This window comes from Macrobrachium rosenbergii, chromosome 56, assembly GCF_040412425.1.
Source record: "Macrobrachium rosenbergii isolate ZJJX-2024 chromosome 56, ASM4041242v1, whole genome shotgun sequence".
NCBI classification, from domain to species: domain Eukaryota; kingdom Metazoa; phylum Arthropoda; class Malacostraca; order Decapoda; family Palaemonidae; genus Macrobrachium; species Macrobrachium rosenbergii.
Window position 1 is genome coordinate 21,569,159 of NC_089796.1, and position 19,857 is coordinate 21,589,015.

The window sequence follows — 19,857 nt, forward strand, 5'->3', positions numbered from 1 at the left end:
ACACCTCCTTACTGCCTCTCGCAGTACTTTTCAAAATGTTTTGGATTGCTTCTTTGGTTTCACACCGGTCTTTGCACTTATTACACCAGTTTTATAACCTTCCTCATGAAGCTGAACCACTCTAGCACTCGATTTTCAAGTGAAGTATAACCGGTAGATCGTGGCTATGAATAGATTCACCAGCACTGAACCAAAAATTTAGCGCTTTATCCAACCTGGCACAAAAAAAAATAACAGATCGGTACTTAACCACCACCCAGAATTCACTGAATGAATGAGATATTGTCCTTGAGTGAGATGCTACCGTTAGGTATGTTGCCAATTAATCAATTTGTCCTGGGTGATTTTTTGCCTCATGAATATGGAACTGATGTTTTTGCCGTATAATATTTTGCTGCTTTTAAAATGGGCAATTCTTTTTTGGCAGCTACTGTAGGGGCTATGACATTTCCTCAAACCCAGATATTTCTGACTTAAGTCATTCGATACTTCAAAATGAGATTCTCAAACCACAGTTTCTTGAAACCTGGATGTAGTGCTACATTGGCTGTCAGGTCCTCCTTTGGAGCTGCTTCACCCATCTTTTAGGGATTTATCCAGGAAGACTATTTCTGATCACCTTAGCCACAGCAAAAAGGGTCAGTGAGCTACAAGCTCTGGATAAACAGGTCAGCTTCTCTCAAGGAAATACAGTATGCGCGTACATATTAGGATTCGTAGCGAAGAACGAAAATCCTTCTAACCCACGGCCTCATTCTTTCACTATCAAAAGCCTTGCGGGATTGTTTGGACTTTCGGACCAAGAGAGAGTTTTATGCCCAGTGAGAGCTTTAAAACACAATCCTGAGAGAACCAAGATCAGAGGGGATTTTTATAACCTCTAGTGCTCAGTTAAAAATCCTTTGCATCCTCTCTCCAAGAATGCCCTCTCTTTCTGAGAGATGTGATTGTGGAATCTCACTTGGGGATCCAAGAAGATCGCTTACCTTTGTTGAAGGCAAAAGCCCATGACGTACTTGCAGTAACCACTTTGTTGGCTTTCAAGTGCAATCTGTCCCTTTCTGCTATAATCCAATCGACTTACCGGAAGTGTTGTTCAGTTTTCGCCAACCATTACTTACGCGATGTGGAGACAATTTTTAAGGACTACAGTACTCTGGGTCCGTTCTCCGTGGCTGGCATGGCACTAAGGAATGAGGGTAGAAGTACTTCTTCTGTTTCCTCTATCTCCTTGCCTTGTTTAAGGTCATCGAGTTATTGGGAAGCCTGGGGTTACTTGGTACCTGGAATACCCACCAATCTTTGCTTGTAATGGATGGGTATTGTTTTTTAATTTGGTGTTCAAGTAACATGGCTTTTTATGGTCATTTTGGTTGGTGTATATTTTCATTTGTGGCAAGGGCAGTTGCTTTGTTTAGCTTTGACAGTCATGGAGTGCCCTTGACTGTGCTCTACTGAAGCAGGGGCAACTCCTGACATTACTGGTGTGGTTCCAACGGGTCGAGACAGCAACAACCGAGTGTGTCTCTCTCCTGCTCTAGCTCTCACCACAGGTAAGGTTAAGCAACAAGCTTTACCACAATGCTAGCTTTTTATCTATTTCAAATGAATTTCCATTTATAAATGTATTTTGAGTAGTAAATGTCCATGTTTTCCCCCTCCTGTCAATGTGGGATTCAGCTGTGTAACTACTTGGTAAGTTGCATAGATAAAAATGACATTTTATAATAACTAAAGACTTATATATACTTCAGCAATTAGCATAACGGAGCCTCCTGCCTTCATGGACAGAGCATAAAGGAATGAGCTTCTTCAGGCCAGTTGTACTCATACTCCGCAAGTGGGTGGGGCACTTTACCTGCACCAAAACAAAAGAGCACTACCGCAGATTTTTAATCTAAAGCTGCTGTTAAAGTAGAAACTAATAGTTATGTAATTACTTGGTAAGTATATATAAAAATTATATTTTTATGATAAAGTTTTATATATACTTACCCAGTACAGTAATTACTTAGCTAAGAGTTTCTACTTGAACGGCAGCTTAAATTTTGAAATTCGCGGTAGTGATTCTTTTGTTTTGTATAGGTGACAAGACTCCGCCCACTTTCGTGGTAAAAAAGAGGAACAAGTAAGCCAATAGATCAATTTGTTTATGCAAAAAAATCCATGCTCGGGGAGGAGTGCAGGCTCCATCCTTAATTACTGGGTAAGTATATATAAAAATTTATTTTATATATGACATTTACCAAGTAATTGCATAGCTATAGTTTCTAATTTCAATGGCAGCTTAAGAACTGAAAATTCGCAGTAGCGCTCTTTTGTTTTGGTGCAGGTAAGTGCCCGCCCACTTTCGGGGAAGAATAGGTACAACGTAGCTAAAGAGCTCAGTTTGTTTCTGCCATTGATGACTGAATTATTCTTTCATTTGGTAGCCTCCGAGCTATATTTTCATAGCTTAGCCTTTTTCAATTTTTTGGACTATTATGTCAGAATGAGTGTGACCAGTAACCAGTATTGCAGCAAAGGCTGTAATACAAGGTTGACTTCATTTAAATATCATAAACATTCTGTTTGTTTTCACTGCCGTGGACAGGTATGTTCCCCTGACTTGACTTTCGAAGAATGTAAGGATTGGGCCGTAAGTAAATGGAAAGTGTTGACCAATCATTTGAATAAATTAGAGAAAGCTAGGCTTAGGAAAGTGGCTGCTAGAGCTGAGGCTAGAGCTTCTGTGTCCTCTGTCCATAAACCAGCTTTTTCTATACCTTTGACTTCTCATCCCCCGATTCCTACTTCTCTCGCTCTCCCTACAATTCCGTTACCTGGATCCCTTCCCTCTGAACCCAGTGCCATTGCCAGTCTCGAAGCTCGGATGAATAAGAAATTCGACGTTTTAGTAAGTACTGTTGCTCAGACAGGATCATTGTGCAACTGTCGGTGCAAGTACTAGTGCCTGCACTCGGGTTAGTGTTGTGGAGGGGGTGGCTACTTGTCCCACCGATGCTCCTAGACGGAGGTCCCTGCCAAACTTCCCTGCACCTGGTAGGAGGCAAACCATAAGTCCAAGGGAGGTCGGTGGGGTTTGGCCACAAGTAGTTGCTTCCTCAGTCGAGCCTGTTGCTGGTCCCAGGTATAGACAGACAGCCACTGGAAAGGAGTCTTACGGATCTCCTAAAATAGGTCTCTGTCAGACTCCCTGAACCTGGTAGGAGGCAAACAATAAGTCCAAGGGAGGTCAGTGGGGTTTGCCCTCAGGAAGTTGCTTCCTCACCCGAACCTGTTGCTATTTCACAGATTTCAGCAACCAAACGTTCGAAAGGTGTCCAATTGGATCACACCTTATCTTCCAGTGGTTTGGATTCCGAACCCAAAGGACACAGTCGACATTTTCAGGAGTCTTCTAGGCCTTTGAAGAGGCATGTTGCGGACATGTGTACAGCGGTATCTCTCAAGCGCCATAAGGATCAAGAGTCCTCTTGCAGCTATTGGGACAATAGAGAGGTCCCCTTGGACACCAATTGGCTCCCAAGCTCCCCATTGGCTCATAAGTGCCCAGGTTAGGCTCAGACATCCTGTTGGCACCAATTGGCTCATTCAGACGTCCCTATTGCTGCAGGTCGTTCTTTGGGATCTCCCTCTCCCATTGGATCCGCACCCCAAGCTCCTGCTTCCCATTCACCAAGTTTGGCTCCTGGAACTGTTAAACCTCTGTCTTTGGCCTGCAGCAGGTTCAGTTTTTCGCTGACATAGCTCCAGACATCCTGTTGGCTCCCAGCTCTCCAGCATTGGGATATGAGTCTGAGACTCCAGATTCAGACCTCCCTATTGCTGCAGGTCAACCCTTTTCGGCCCCTTCTGTGTCACAGATCCCCAAGGCCGTATCCTCTTCACCTGTCGCTGATGGTGCGAAGTCTGTGAGTACATCAGCACCCCAAGACTCTTCTTTGCTTCCCATTCACCAATGTTTGGACAACATCCTGGAACTGTTGAAGAAACCTCGTCTTTGAAACCAGAAGAACCACAGCAAGATTTGGTGCTTTCCGCTGTATCTTCAGCAGAGAAGGAACCTGAACCAGAACAACCTTCATCAGCGTACGCCTCATTATCGAATTATTTTCTGTTCTGCTTGCTGACATATTTCTCCACCAGAGCCCCTTCTTCCCCCCAGCACCAGCGTTCTTGTTGGCTCCCAGCTCTCCAGCATTGGGATATGAGTCAGAGACTCCAGATTCAGACGTCCCTATTGCTGCAGGTCAACCCTTTTCGCCCCCTTCTGTGTCACAGATCCCCATCCTCTTCACCTGTTGCTGATCGTGCGAAGTTTGCGAGTACATCAGCACCCCAAGACTCTTCTTTGCATCCCATTCACCAATGTTTGGACAACATCCTGGAACTGTTGAAGAGCCCTCTGCTTTGAAACCAGAAGAACCACAGCAAGATTTGGCGCTTTCCACTGTATCTTCAGCGGAGAAGGAACCTGAACCAGAACAACCTTCATCAGCGTACGCCTCATTATTGAATTATTTTCTGTTCTGCTTGCTGACATATTTCTCCACTAGAGCCCCTTCTTCCCCCCAGCACCAGCGTTCTTGTTATGTCAATCCTCGAGTACCACTAGACTCCCGTAGATGGTCCTCTCTATTTTGTCCAAGAAAGCGTTGTTGGGGATCGACTCTTGGCTGTCTGAGTTGGACAAAGCTGTATTTTGTTCTTCTTCTTGGTTTTTCAAAAGGAGGTATGTATTCTATACAACTGGGGAAGCTCCTTCCATGGGAGTTCCTGCTATATTCGTACATGCAGACTGGCTCGGAGTCCTGTCATGCACGGACAAGGCAATTCAAGATGGGGCACAGGAGTTAGCTGCTCTTTTTTCATCATGTATACTGAAGAAAAGAGACAAGTGGTGTTCTTTCACCAATGAAGGAGTGACACCGTCCCAGAGATCTGCTTTTCTTTTTGCTCATCTGTACAAACCAGCCTTTTTTCCTCAAATGACATTAGAGCGGGTAGCAGCGGAATTTCAAAAGGTTACTCACGACTTGCTTGAGCAGTTGTCCAAGCAAACGTTTGAGTCTGACCAAACACCTGCTGTTTCATTTAATCCTTGGCCTCTCTCTCCTCTCCAGCCACGGCTCTTTCAAGGTAACAGAGGAAAAGCTTCCTTGCACCCACTCACAAATCCCAGATCAGTTCGCCCTATCAGCAAGAAGTTCTCTTCTAGACCAGTCTCTAGCAAATGAGACTTCAGTCCTCCGTCTACCTGTGGGCGCCAGACTCCCACACTTCTGGAGACAGCGAGAGGCCAGATCGATAGAACCTTGGGTGCTACGGGATCTCAAGGAAGGATATGCGATTCCCTTCAGAAAGGAAGTCACAGCTCGTCTCCACAAGAGAGCTATAGAAGAGATAGAAGACTTTTCATCGGGGATGTTTTGCAATCGCCTCTTTGTAGTCCCCAAAACCTCCGGAGGTTGGAGGCCAGTCCTGGTTGTAAGTGGTCTGAATGTCTTCGACCAAATTACTAAGTTCAGGATGCAGACGAACAGCTTAGTTCTTGCTGCAATTTCCCAAGAAGATTGGATGGTCTCGATGAGCATGAGAGACACTTATTTTCATACCCCAGAACACTGGGATCCCAGGAAATTCCTGTGATTCACTCTCAGGACAAAGTTTTCCAATTTCGGCCTCTATGCTTCAGGTTGTCAACAGCCCCTCAAGTCGTCACCAGGGCTAATGGGCATGAAAGTTTGTCTATATCTGAATGACTGGCCCTATGTTCATCATCCCAGAAGAAGTGCACAGAGGACCCTCTCAGAACCCTTCAGTCAGCCCAGGAGTTGGGCAGGAAAAGTCCTGAGTCCCTTCTCAGACAATAGTCTATTTGGGGATGAAGATAGACTCGGTTTTTTGGGGTTTTCCATTAGAGAAGAGAATACTATCATGCACCCAAAGAAGTCCATCATTTTCTGAGTCTTCAGACCTGCTCAGCCAATGACTGGAAGAGCCTGCTACGAACTCTCTTCTCCATAGAGATGTTTGTTCCTTTGGGGATACTGCATGCGAGGCCTTTGCAGTTCTTTCTGAAGGTCACTTGGAACAAGAAGATTCTTGCAGATTCCTCTGTATTCCCCATCACACAGGAAATAAAAGATCTTCAGTTGTGGCTTGTAGAAGGAAGGTTCCATTCACGGAAGTCCCTGTGTCATCCGAACCCAAACTTCTCATTATTCTCTGAGACATCGGACCTAGGTTGGGGAGCGACACTAGGATGATTGGAAGTGTCAGGAAGGTGGTCCCTTCAAAAGAGGAAACTGCACATAAATTTGTAGGAGTTGAAAGAGATTCACCTGGCTATTCAACATTTTGCCGGAGTAATTCGAGTCTCAGTGATTGCATTTTATTCCGACAACGTGACAGCTTTGGCTTATATTCGAAACCAAAGAGGCACTCACTCTCTGTCACTGTGCGAGTTAGCCAAGGATCTCTTTCTTTGGGCACACAACAACAATACACAGATTCTCATCTGCTGTGTTCAGGGCAAGTTAAGCATATTAGTGGATGAATTGGGCCATTGCAAACAGGTTCTACCCACGGAATGGTCGCTGAATTCACAGGTGTGCACCAGCCTGTTGAAACTTTGGGAACACCGTTGATAGACTTGTTTGCAACATCCAGGATCCATCGCCTCCCCCTGTATTGCTGTCTGGTGACGGACCCTCAGACTTGGGCAACACAGGTGATACTTCAGGATTGGTCACGCCTGGAAATGTATGCCTTCCCTCTGTTCAGTCTAGCAAAAGACATGATCAACAAATTTAAGACTTCTCATCACGCATCAGTGATCCTAGTAGATCCCTTTTGGCCTCAAAAGGAGTGGTTTCCAGACCTTCTGGAACTTCTGTCGGACTTTCCGTGGCTCCTCCCACAGAGGAAAGATCTTCTCAGACAACCTCACTTCAACAGATATCATCAAGGTTCATCCACTCACTCTGACAGGCTTTAAACTGTCAGGAAGCTTGTTAGAGCGAAAAGGATTTTCAAGAAAAGTTGCGAATGCTATCACAAAATGTAGACGCGACTCTTCTTTAAAGCACTACCAGGCAAAGTGGGCAGTTTTTAGGAGATGGGGTGAAGAACATAGCATCTCGTCTTCTTTTACCTCAGTAGCCCAACTAGCCAAATTTTTACTTTACCCAGGATCTCCGAGAGGCCTTTCAACATCTACGATAAAGGGTTACAGATCCATCTTAAACTCAGTACAGTTGACCCTCGTTGTGTCCATCGGACTAATATATATATATATAGGTGTATATATATATATATATAGTATATATATATATATTATATATATATATATATATATATATAATATATATATATATATATATATATATATATATATATATATATATATATATATATATATATATATATATATATATATACATATATACACACACACACACACACCTATAAATGTACTGTATTTCATTATTTTTGTAGAGTATAGATAATAAGCCAATGTAGAAATGTTTGAATTAAAGCTCATGGTAAAAGATGAAAAATGAAGAATAAAACATGATAAAAATTATAGAATTCAGCCACATATGTAGATGTGTAGCCCAAGACATAAACACATAATTATTAAGTAAAATGGAGTGGTCTCCAAAATGAAGAGTAAGATTTTTTGTCCTTTTTCGTGTTTTTTATTTTAGTTATTTATTCATTATAGTTGATTATTATGTATATTAATATACCGTTAAATAAATGTGAGATGATTAAGATCATCAGTAATAAAACAGTGGAACAGTTAAGACCATAAGTTCACTAACACATTTTGCTTTCAACAAAAACATTCCGTAAAATGCAAAATGTACATGATCAAAATGACTGCAATTCAACATGCGAATTTTAACGATAAGTAAGAATTTTAACGATAAGTAAGACTATAAAATACATTTCATCATATTGATCTTGGAGAGGATTGTTTTTTACTGTTACTGACGTCGTAATCAGTTTGCAGTTGTAAATCTGAGGACAGTCTGGGAATAGGATTCGCAAGTGATGACGCATCACCACAACAGACTGTTGTGGGATTTTTCTTACCACTATATTAAAATTAACATTACTGTTGAATTCATGTTTTCATGAAGAAATAATTATATAAAGCAAATTATTTAGTAATTTTTGCCATTTGCCATCAGCAGTCAAATAATCACGATCATGGCAACGTTCAAACTTAGTGCCATCACAACATATGTCTATAAATAGAACAGAAGTAGAGGGCTGTCACTGGCTAGTAGATCTCCATGGCAACCAGCCAGCCAATCAGGTTTTAGCTGTATTCTGTCTAAGAAAGAAGTTTTGCTCAGAGAAGCTGACAATGACATAAGTGTGTGTTTTGAATGCAAAACATAGTTTTTAATAGTGTATGTATTTTACTGGTTACGTGAAGAATAGAATAAATTCCTTCTTATTACTTTGAGTCCAAAATTATTGGTTCAGAAATTCTTCAGCAACAAAATATATAGAATTACACTGCATAGAAGGAACTGGCAATTCTCTCTCTAAAATATTGCTGGAAGGATAGAGGTTTTACATTATTATCCTCAAAATATAATTGAGTCTGGGGATCACTAATGAAGGAAGTTATAGCGTTAGCTCCTGCCACCAACTGAGTTCCAAGATCACTTACACAATGTTGAGGAATCCCGCACTCGAAGCAGTGCAGCTGAAATGCTCTTAAAATTTCTGCCACATTCAAACTCCTACACATTTTGAGGTTAACTGCCCTCAACCAAGTACAGGTAGTACATAGTAACCAAACATTTTGTCTCTCCTTTCCATCCTTTGTATTGAAAGGTCCCAAATAGTCAATAAACATACAGTATTAGAAAAGGGAACAGTAGGAGGATCTGCTCTGAAGTCCCTGTAAAAGTTCTGGCTTAACTTTATAAAACAATTATTAAACCTGCAACAATGGACACATTGCTTCAGAGCCATTTTCACAACTGAGAAATGCTTAGGGATATAATAATGCTTTCTGATTTCCATTAACACAGCATAACATCCTGATTGTAATAATTTGAGGTGTGCATCCCAAATAATTAGTTTGGTCAAATGACTATCTGGATGTAATAATAAAGGGTAATTTCCATTTAAGCCATAATTCCATTTTTAAAATTTACTCTTGACCCTTAGGAGACTATGTGAATCCAAAAATATATTAAGTCGCGTTATAACAGGAGGAATGTCTTGTTTGGAATTAAGACCATGCTGTAGGTAAAAATATACCTCAGGATAATGCTTCCTGTGTTCACTGTATAACAAGAAATTTAGAGCCTGGCCGAAGCAATTAGCGACTGATGAGCAAACAGTTTCGCCTTCAGTTTCCATTTATGTACCACCAAGAAAGCTCTGCGAAAAATTAATACAAGTCTCCTGAAACTGGAATAATAATTAATATCAATGAGATCATTAGAAATTTCAGTAACACTAGTAGTGGAAGGAGTTACTTGAACCTCAGTGGGTGTCACAAACTGAGGTGTCGCAAATGCTGGTATAATAATTGATAATTCTGGAACTTCATTTATACTTAAAACCAGTCCTGAAAAAAGACAGGAATTTTTCAACTGGTTGTTGAGTTCAATACTTTGATGATTGTAGAAATTCTGATCGTAATTTAAGTAATTACATTCTGATTCTAAAAGTTGATCAGTGGCCTGTTGCAATGGTTTATCCATAAGCATACCGCTTTCATTTATTACTGAAAAGGAACAGTTTACTTCCAAGTTAGTCTTCGCGTCATCATCGGCTAAGATATCAACTTTAGAGTTTAGCAAAAAGGAATTACTCTGTATATGAATAGCAGAACTGCTCTCAAATGGGTTACTAACAGCCAAGGTCTGCACTCTCGTATCAGCTAAATTATCAATATTCTTAATCATTAAATCAATGCTACCAGACAGCAAGACAACTGCATGACATTCTGTATACATTGATAAATTTATTCCTCCAAAAACTGTATCTGTACCTGCAATACAGTAAGCGAAGTCTGTATGTAAAATGAGTGGAACATTATCAGTTTCATGAGAATATTTATTAAGGAATTGATCAGCCAGTTTAACACCTTGTGCCTGAAATTTACCGACTAACCTGCCAAGCATAGGTAACTTTAATGATACATTTATATTTTGTCACAACCAAGCCATAAATGATAAAGGATTTATCTCCTATCAAAACAGGAACCTCCATAATTTTAGTAAAATACCCTCTATTACCATTAAACCCATTAACTGTTAACTTTACTTTAGGGTTAATGATTTTAAGTTTATTCTCCTCAGCCAATTTCTTAGCAATAAAAGTGCCCTGCGAACCACTTGTCTTTCAACCCTCTGTAAATAGTCTCACGAAAATTAAATGAAAAAGTGGGTAAAATGGAATCACCATGACAAGTAGGAAGGATAGCAACACCGCTGCTTATTTGGGGAGAAGGTTCCACATTGGCTTTGTTGTCTTTAATATTAGTAAAGTTTGTACCTGATAACAGATTCCTATCACACAGGTAAGTCACATGCCAGCTGTTACAATTTGAACAGTGTCTCTTGAATTTAAAATGGCATTTACCAGAAACATGATTACACTGGCCGCATTTTACACATCCATTTCTAGATTTCAAAATATGTATTTTATCTGTGGGAGAATGGAAATTAGGGCACTTACAAACAATGTGAAATTTATCAGTATTTCCAGTCGTAGAACATAAGGAACACTGTGGGGAAGACCTGTCAGTATCATTTGTTACTGCTTCCGCAGCCATGCTGGTAGTTCTGTCTTTACGAAGAGCAAATTTTAGTGTCTTAACAGGTGAGCGCTTTACATTTTAAAGTTTCAGGAACAGTTTTTTCGTCACTTTCATACATTTCGCGAGCTGCAAAGAAATTTGAAATAATGTAATTTATGGAAGGATGAGTCTTTCCTGTAATATTAATAAATATTAATAATATGATGCTGAAACTGACTACATAAGCCGTGCCAAGCAAAATATCTGACAAATTCATCAGTTTCAATGGTAAAAGTCTTAACTGCTTCACATACTGATCTGAGGATGGAAATAAATGTAAAGGGATCATTGCCGTCTTTTAAACTTAACACTGTAATTTTTCTAATAGCATTATTTTTGCAAACATTCTTAGAAGTGAAGGCGGAAATCAGTAGTTCCTTGGCATCTACATAACGCTGTTTATTAGCTTCAAGGGAACTTAATAAAGTTTTTGCTCGACCATCTACCTGTTGCTTAAGCAACAAGAGTAAATCTCTGTCTGGATACTGAAGGGCATTTGTTGTAGCTTCAAACTCTGCTATAAATTTTAAGAAATCTTCTCCTTCTTTGCTAGTAAACTTAGGAGGAGGGGCTGTTGGCTGTTTCAGTAAACTGCGGGCCATGTCAGGAATATTATTAGAATCATTCTCACCCCTGGAAATCTCAAGTAATGGTAAACAATACTCAATTTTGCCCAGATAATCCTGGCAACATGTTAATTCTGCCTATAACTCTGCTTCTTCAGATTTGTCAGAAAATTTCTTAGAAAGGATTTGATTGTCTAACTCTGACAACTTGTTTCTATAATTAACAAGAAGACCTTTAATAGCTAACCTTTCCTCCTGGGTAAGGAAAGAATAAGTGTCAGACCTATTGAATCGTTCAGTAACTTTTTTCTGAATTACTTTTCGTTGTCCGATCAGTACCTGTAAGTTAGCCATTATAACAAATAAATGTAAAGGAAATACTGTAACCTTAATCAATCTTCTAAAAAAAAAAAATTTATTTGAACAGAATGTCAATATCTTGAAAAGAAAAATGTTAATGTCCTGAAAATGGAAATATGAAACTACTGGGATCCCCAATCGTAGTCAATTCTCTACTGGATCGTCTGCTCCATCATCAAGTCCCTTTCATCGTGTTGCCTCAAGTTGGGCGCAATAAGCTGAACACCTCTAAAAAATCTGATTATCTTCAAATCAGGTTGGAAGAAAAATATATGTTACATATATGATATTTATTACATTAGATAAGCCTTTAAAATAACGTAGTTACAAATAAATAAGGCAGTTAATGCAGATTGTAGGGTGTTTCCTTCGTTCAGCTTCACTCGCTGTCTGTAAAAGAAAATTTTATGAAGTGTCGAAAATTTAAGATATTTTTTTAGAATAATATACCCAGACAGGAATAATAAATCAAATAAAGTTACCTTACAACTGAGCAACTGAGGAAAGACATCAGTATCAGGAAGGAAATAAAGCAGGCCGATAGCTGATTAACTTCTCTCCTAGGGCTGGCCCAAGAAGGATTAGGACTTATTTTACGTGGCTAAGAACCAATTGGTTATCCTGTCCTTATTGTGGGAATCCGAACTATTATAGCGAGAAATGAATTCTCATCAACAGAATACATTCCTAACTTCATCACCCGGCCGCGGGAATTGAACCCAGCCCTCGGAGCGACAGTCTGAAGCCTGTTGCATTCAAATATCAAAGCTCATTCTTACTTTGTGGGTCACATGGGAAATTATCCTTCATAAATATGGTCACTCGAAAAACCACTGATGTATATGATTCTCTTACCTAGTTATTTACAATGTGAATTCATGACTAAGCCAGAGTTATTAGTCTGAGAGCTATGTCACCTGAAAGGACAAGAGATTACAATATATAAATGTAACTGACCACAAAAACTATTACGAATCTTAAGCTTGGAAATGACAGACAGGAAAACTTCATTAGGCAGCACAAGGCAGTAAGAGTTCGCAATGATAACCTTTAAGAATAAGCCCTATTCATTCTTGGTACTCACCATTGTTGAACTTTGCACAAAGGCGTTGCAGATGGATTTAAGGATGGTCTGGGTGAGGGTGATGGAGACCAGGGATCCCAAGATATGTCTTTAGCATAACAGGCATGGCAGAAGAATATGAATAGTATGTACCCTCCCAGGTGAATAAGATCTCTGCTCTGACTGTTGGGCTGCTTCGCTCCTTGTCAGCGGTTTCGCTCAAGTGAAAGCATATGGAAGGAGGAATTAGCAAACTATCCATTTTAATAGTTTGGACGGCAGGAAAGACAGTTTGATGGTACCAAGAGTAGTACAGTCAAAATACCAGAGATAATAATTACTAGTCTCCTGTCGCCATGTAAAAATGAAATATTTTGTATAAACATGGTCAGAGACAGGTACTTGGGAGTGGGAAAGAAGCACTGCTCTGTGTATCAAAGATGTGCCAGAAGTATGGTTAGAGGCAGAAACATTCTTATGTGGTGGCTTTTCAGAGGAAGAACAGGTAGCAGGTGCATGGCTGGACATAAAAGCAATGTCACCTGCAGGAGTGTGGACAAAATCAGAGGCATGGTCATGGCAAAAGTGTTTGGGAAGAGCATTTCAAGGATGTCAGGCAAGCTTGCTTTTGGAGTCAGAACAACTTTGGTTGGTGCGATGAACCTTGGCCTGTTAGAAACAAATTTGGGGGGACCCTTGGGAAAATGGGAATGTCTATGACACGAGTTGGCTTGAAAAAACTTTCTTTGGGTGGTGGGGGACAAAAGGAAGGATGACAAGCATCTTGGCAAGTAGATGATGTGAGATCTCCTTCATCTGTTTTTGTAAAGGAAAAAAGTTGGTTCAGAGAGATAGTGGCCTGGGCAGACTTTGCAGCTCTTGTAGCAATGTCAGGAGCCACAGGACAAGCATTGTGAAGTAAAATGGGAGTCCTTGGAAGAGGGATAATCCTGATAATCCTTTACTAAAGCAGACATCATTGGTTCTCATGAGGAGCTCACTAATGGGCTTGAGACAACTGATGATTCTAAATCTGGAGAAATACTGGTGTTGCCAGGACCATTCATGGAATGTTTCTAATAATTTATCTGATGTGAAAATTTTATTGAGGAGGGAACCAACCCTGACAAATAGTTTAAGACAATTCTTAGGAACAAACTTTACCCATACATTATACTGTATAGTGAAGATTCCTCCTAGAGACTTTAAAGACAAAAATACTCATGCTTCACCTAAGAGCCTCAAGATAATACATGATAAAGCAAATCATGAAAGAACTAAAAATAACAATAATATAGATAATGATGCCGTAATAATACCCATGACAGAAGAACTTAAAAATTCGCTGGGATGCAATGATTTCCACAGCTAAAATCCTAAATACTTAAAACCTCTAAAAACACTTAGAACTGTCTATTTTGATAGTTTAAACCAAAAAAAAAACCTCTAAAATGCCTTACCTGAGTATTTAATTTTTATACAAAGTGCATTTAGTCACGAAAATGATATGAAAATACAGTAATTAGTGAATGTTTCTCAGGGAAAAATACCACGAACAGGCGAATTTTCCACGAATAATGTATATATACATTCCATAGAGAAATCTGCGAATATAGAGTTTTTACTGTATACAGTATACACCATGAAGGACAAGTTTGTAAACACTTAAAAATTGAAAAAGCCAAGAGTAAAATACCGTAACAAGAAAAATATTTAATCATCACACTTCAGCTAATACTTACAACTACCAGTAACTCATAATACTTAACCTATACTTAACTCCAAGAAACACACAGAAACCAACTGATTACTGGAAAGAAATATTCTTATTTTACTCGCAGACAGTCAGTTAACTAGCTAGTGCTGATGCCAAAAACAAACAGAGAATGCATAAACACAGAGACATGCTGAAATTTTGCCTAAACATTACACTTCATCAGTGAACACTGAAGGAAAACATAAATGCTGGAATGGTTGGAAAGGAAATGATGGGTGAAATAAAAGCAGCTGTCCATACCAAGTTCCAAGAAAATTGAGAAAAACATTTGGCTGTACCAGTTTTTATTTTGGGGGGGATGAATTGATGGATTGTCATGTGAAATGTAAGAAGGCTGTGTAGAAGTAAAGGGTTTGTAGAAAGCATTTGTTGCCTCTTATTCCTTTATTATGACTGTCAATAATAATTGCAATATTTATTTGTCAGCGTTAAGACGGATGACTTGAATGACCTTCTGGACGACTTTGAACTGCCACCTCCATCTCCCCTCAGATCAGGCAGTGCCACCCTGTCCCACGAAGAAAGTCCAAAAAGATGCACCACTCCTCTCATTGGTGGAACTTCACTGCCATTAGGAATGACAACTGTAGCCACCAAAAGGTAAGTCTCTACAGTACTAAGTCAGCCATTTCAGGAAAGTATAACTTTACTTTAATTGATTTTCTGTAAGATGATAGTACTCTGGGACAGAATAAATTTTGTTGACAGATATTTATTATGTTTGCATTTATTGTTCTTCACAGTCAATTTGTAGTCCTAAACCCCCCCCACACCCCCACCCCCTGTGCACAATACTCAGCTACCCAAAAGTGGTTAAAAAGTGTCATGTTATGATATTTCGAGTGATGTTTCTTTAAAGCCAACAACAGGTGTGAAAGCACCCCTGCAAATAAGGGCCCTCCCAGCCTTCCCCACTCAGCTTCCTTTCTCTCAGTACCCCTTTCACAGTGTGCTTATGACTGTAAACTGCATTACCATTGCCTCTTTCTTCTACACAGCTTTTTATTCATTTTATTGTAAATATATTATGTATACAGTATATTGGAGTCTTGCAGATCTTTGGATAACATCAATGTCTGGATAATGCAAATACGAATGAATTAGGTATTGATTGTATGAAAAATGTTGGTTTAATATGACATGTCACTGGACCATTGAAATCTGAGGTTGGATTGCAATTTCAAAGGGTTAATATTTGGCCAAAATTCTCTCTCCAGTATTGTAGTACAGTAGTAGGGGAGAGGTACAAAAGTTTAACAGTCATAATGTTGCTGAAATCTAATAACAGTTTTATATATACAGTATTGTGGCACATAAGAACATACAAACATTTTTATCTAGCATACAGTCCAAAAGCCCTTGTGCAGTTATGAACCCATGTACAGATAGTTTGTTTTTTGAGAATTTTGATAAAAAAAAGAGACTATGCAAGTGAGGCATTTATAAATATTTCTTTGTTCATTATGATCCATTAATCATGAGATGCGTTATTCCATTTAGTACTTATCCCAGTCACACCATAATCATGCTGATTGAACCCCTCCAGTTCTCTACAGCTGCATTAATTACTTTTTGCAACTCCATAACACAAATATCTTATCAGTGTTCTAGATTGCCTGTTATCACATCCTTGTGCAGTCGTTCCCTCATTCATTATGAATTCTTCTTGCTTTAACGTTTCTTTCTTTTTTATGTTCCTTCAGTTTTTATTGATCACATTTATAGTGTGTAACTAGTGTGAAGAGAAACAACAACCTCAGCATAACATGTCAGGGGCTGTCAGTTAAGGCTTGCAAGCTCCTTTATGTCCTAATTAGGAATAGCACTGATCACTTTAAGAGATGTGTAAGTGTGTGGGAAAGTTGGGTTGTGGACCAATGATTCAGATTCTTACAGAAAAGATCCTTTAAATGCCATGCCCTCATGATTTTGGCCTACAGTAAACCCCCCGTATTCGCGGACTCATATATTCACGGATTTCTCTTTGAAACATATCTACTCATTATTCGTGAAAAATTCGCCCATTCACGGTATTTTTCAGTGAGAAATACTGTATTTACTAAATACTGTATTTTCATCCCATTTTCATGAATAAATGCACTTTTTGTGATAAAACTAGTACAATACTCGGGTAATGCCTTGAGGTTACGATAATTCAATTTTAAAATGGGGTAAGCAGTTAATACTGATACAACAATATTATTTATAAAATATTTTTACCATGCATATGCAGGCAGCGACCAGGCAGTGAGAGAGACCAAATACAATAGACAAGTTTTCTTCCATCTCTTTATCCCATCTTGTAGTTAAAAATGTAAAAGAGAATGATAAAAGTATTGTTAGTAACGTTATTCCCTTGCGTGAATGCGTACAGCCATAAACAACCGACCAAGAAACTGTTGTTTTGCTTATAACAGAATTGGATAACAACAGCCGTTTACCTGTATTTCAACCATTGTATGGTAATAAGCAATTACCATAGGTTGTGGCACAAAAGACATTAAGTAGAATAGGACTGATATATTTTTACATTATACCCTTATTCGGTATGGATAAAAGATCGTAAAAGAAATATACTGGTAAATTTAAGCTGCAAGTTGTAGCTGAAGCTGAGAAAACAATGTTCAAGCATAATGACTATACTGTAAATTATCGTGCATCCGCAACATGGATGAAACTCGATCGTAATTAAAATGGGAGAGAAAGTATTTTTAATCAAAATCCATTACAAGTATGAAAGAACACATTACTGTTATTTTATGCCACAAATCCATAAATATGTAAAGCTCATATTATGATGAAATCATGAAAATAGAACGGAATATTGAATTTTTTACACAAAACAAACGCCCCAAACGGGCCATCGCTATCTATTAACGAAAATAATAGATAAATTAATTTTAGTTATATTTTGACTTAAAAACACTTCATATATCCAAAAATAACCTTGCCCCTTATAAATAAAGTATCTAGACTCTAGAGATTCATTTACACTAACAGAAGCGAGAAAAGGACTCTGAACTGAGTTAAATGCGGCGAAATAAACGCCGCGTAAACATTTCCAAACCAAAATGTTGAGCACTATGATCGCAATTTATAATACAAAAGCAATATAAGAATATATACAATATTATTGGATGCAGTGAATTAAGGCATAACATTTTAAAAGATCCATGGAAAAGATGCATATTCGTTATGTTGACATTTCTGTAATACGTTGTGCGAATATAGAATAGAGTACAGTATAATGTAGGCTATGCTACCGTATATGTATACAATATACCATAGTGTAGGCTAAGTTAATTCTTGTTAATTATTCAGTTTCTCTGTGTATTGAATTATCATAAGTCACTTTTCATGAACCTCCGGAATTAGCTGATAATAATTACTATACCATGTTTGTAAAGAGTATATTTTATAATGTAGGCTAGGCTACCATATATTTATACATGGTACCGAATACCCTAATGTAGGCTAGGCTATGTCCGAGATACGTTTTGGTATTTCTTACGTTTTTTCCAACAGACAATGATTTTTTTGGAACGTAACCCCATCGTAGGTAGGATAATATCTGTATAAGCATTTTTAGTTTGTTTTGTGTGTGTTTGAACCATCAAAATAGGCAGTTCTAAGTGTTTTTGGAAGAGTTCTAAGTATTCCCTGATTTTAGCTATTCGTTGGGGGAGGTGCCAAATACGCATCCCCCCGAGTCTGAGGTTTCACTATATATGCCTTCGAACTTTTAGCCATTAAAAAACAGGTTTTGACGTAGGAAAACCTATTTGGTAATGTCGCTGTTGAGTCCTCAAAGGAGTTGCCTTCCATAGTCTACCAGAGGCTCCATGGTGACCAAACTAATATCAAAATTCTCTTCTAATTTAGTTGGTCTTTTGGCCAGGTATTGTGTCGTAATAGTTAACATTATAACACATGATGGAGTATATTGGACTCAAAGATAAGAGGCACTTTCTTATATCTTCAGCGGCTGAACCCAGTTTTTCCAACGTCAGTTAACCTGCAGAAAGAGAGTGACTATTGGCAAGATGCTACATCTGGGCCTCTTGTTTACAAATCAGGCGTTAAAAGACCAAGGAGCCATTACTCTCTCTGTTGGTCAATGGTGCTGATCCTTTTGCCCAAATCCCATGCCTTTTCAATCAGAAGTGGAAGGTTTTGAGGACTCACAGCGACTACCAAAACAGGTTTTTCCACGCCAAAACCTGTTTTTTGATAACGAGTCGCTGTTTTCTGTCCTCAAGGAGCTTTACAAAAGAAATTGACAGGTTATGAAAAAGGCCTGCTCTCGCTTCTTAATCCCAACACCCCAAAGGAAATAACATTTTCAGTCCAAGGTCAAGCCACAGAGTTCAAGTCCCATTCTTTATTCCAAATACGCACTGAGTTTTTGATACAAGGATAAGAAACTATGCAATGAACTTACGTTTTAGGATGTAGTTCTACAGTGGTTTACCTAAACATGCTGGGTTTTGTTGTAATACTGTCACCCATCTCCCAGCGATAAGTTAGCACACTCCACCCGTCAATATGACCCTGGTTTTCTGACACAGCACCTAGTGGTTAAGACTAACTATGTCACCTACTGATACACAGTGTAGTCGAATTTGTTCGAACATGTGGCAATGATTTAACGGATGACCACCTCTATGTATCTGAGACTTCTTTTTGAAAGAGACATTTGAAGAAGGCCAAAGATGTACTTACTTTTCTAACATCATGTGACCTATGGAAAGTGTGTGGATTTCCCATACCGAGAAAAGCCCACAGACATTCTCAGTCTTTTGTAGGGAGAGTGGTTTGGTTTGTGCTAGGGTGTAGGAAATAGGACTTTCTGGGGGTGTTTGCCGTGACTTCTAGGGTAAACCTGGGAGTGCTTGAACTGGGCGTCTCAATCCCTCAGCCTTAGTGGCCTGGCCTCACAAAAGGTTAGTGAGCTGTATGCTCTGTCAGAAATTGTGACCCATTCATGAACTTGGCCCTCTGTAATGTAAGCCTTGCCCTTGCTTATAGTTATGTGGCAAAGACCCAGGAGGTGTCACAACTAACAGTACCAGCCATATCTTCAGTATCAGAGAACAATTCCCTTCTTTACTCTGTGCAAGCTGTGAGACTCTGCCTCTGGAGGATGAGGATGGCATACCCTTTCATGTCCAAACTATGCTGAAACACTGAAATAAATGAAACCCCAGTCTTTAGGAATATAGTATCCTTCTGGTTCAGATAAGTTATT

At 39.1% G+C, this 19,857-nt stretch overlaps 1 protein-coding gene across 11 annotated transcripts in view; it reads left to right on the forward strand.

Annotated features, from left to right (window-relative positions):
* The window catches only part of LOC136836441 (cilia- and flagella-associated protein 418-like), a 192,980-nt gene that overhangs the window by 122,105 nt on the left and 51,018 nt on the right, over positions 1 to 19,857 (forward strand). For 6 of the 11 annotated variants that reach the window (XM_067100698.1, XM_067100697.1, XM_067100699.1 and 3 more), the window contains one exon: positions 15,036 to 15,209. In XM_067100698.1, coding sequence (XP_066956799.1) covers positions 15,036 to 15,209 — 174 coding nt within the window. The remainder of the gene's footprint in view (positions 1 to 15,035; positions 15,210 to 19,857) is intronic. The other 5 variants (XM_067100702.1, XM_067100701.1, XM_067100705.1 and 2 more) reach the window with 1 other exon arrangement.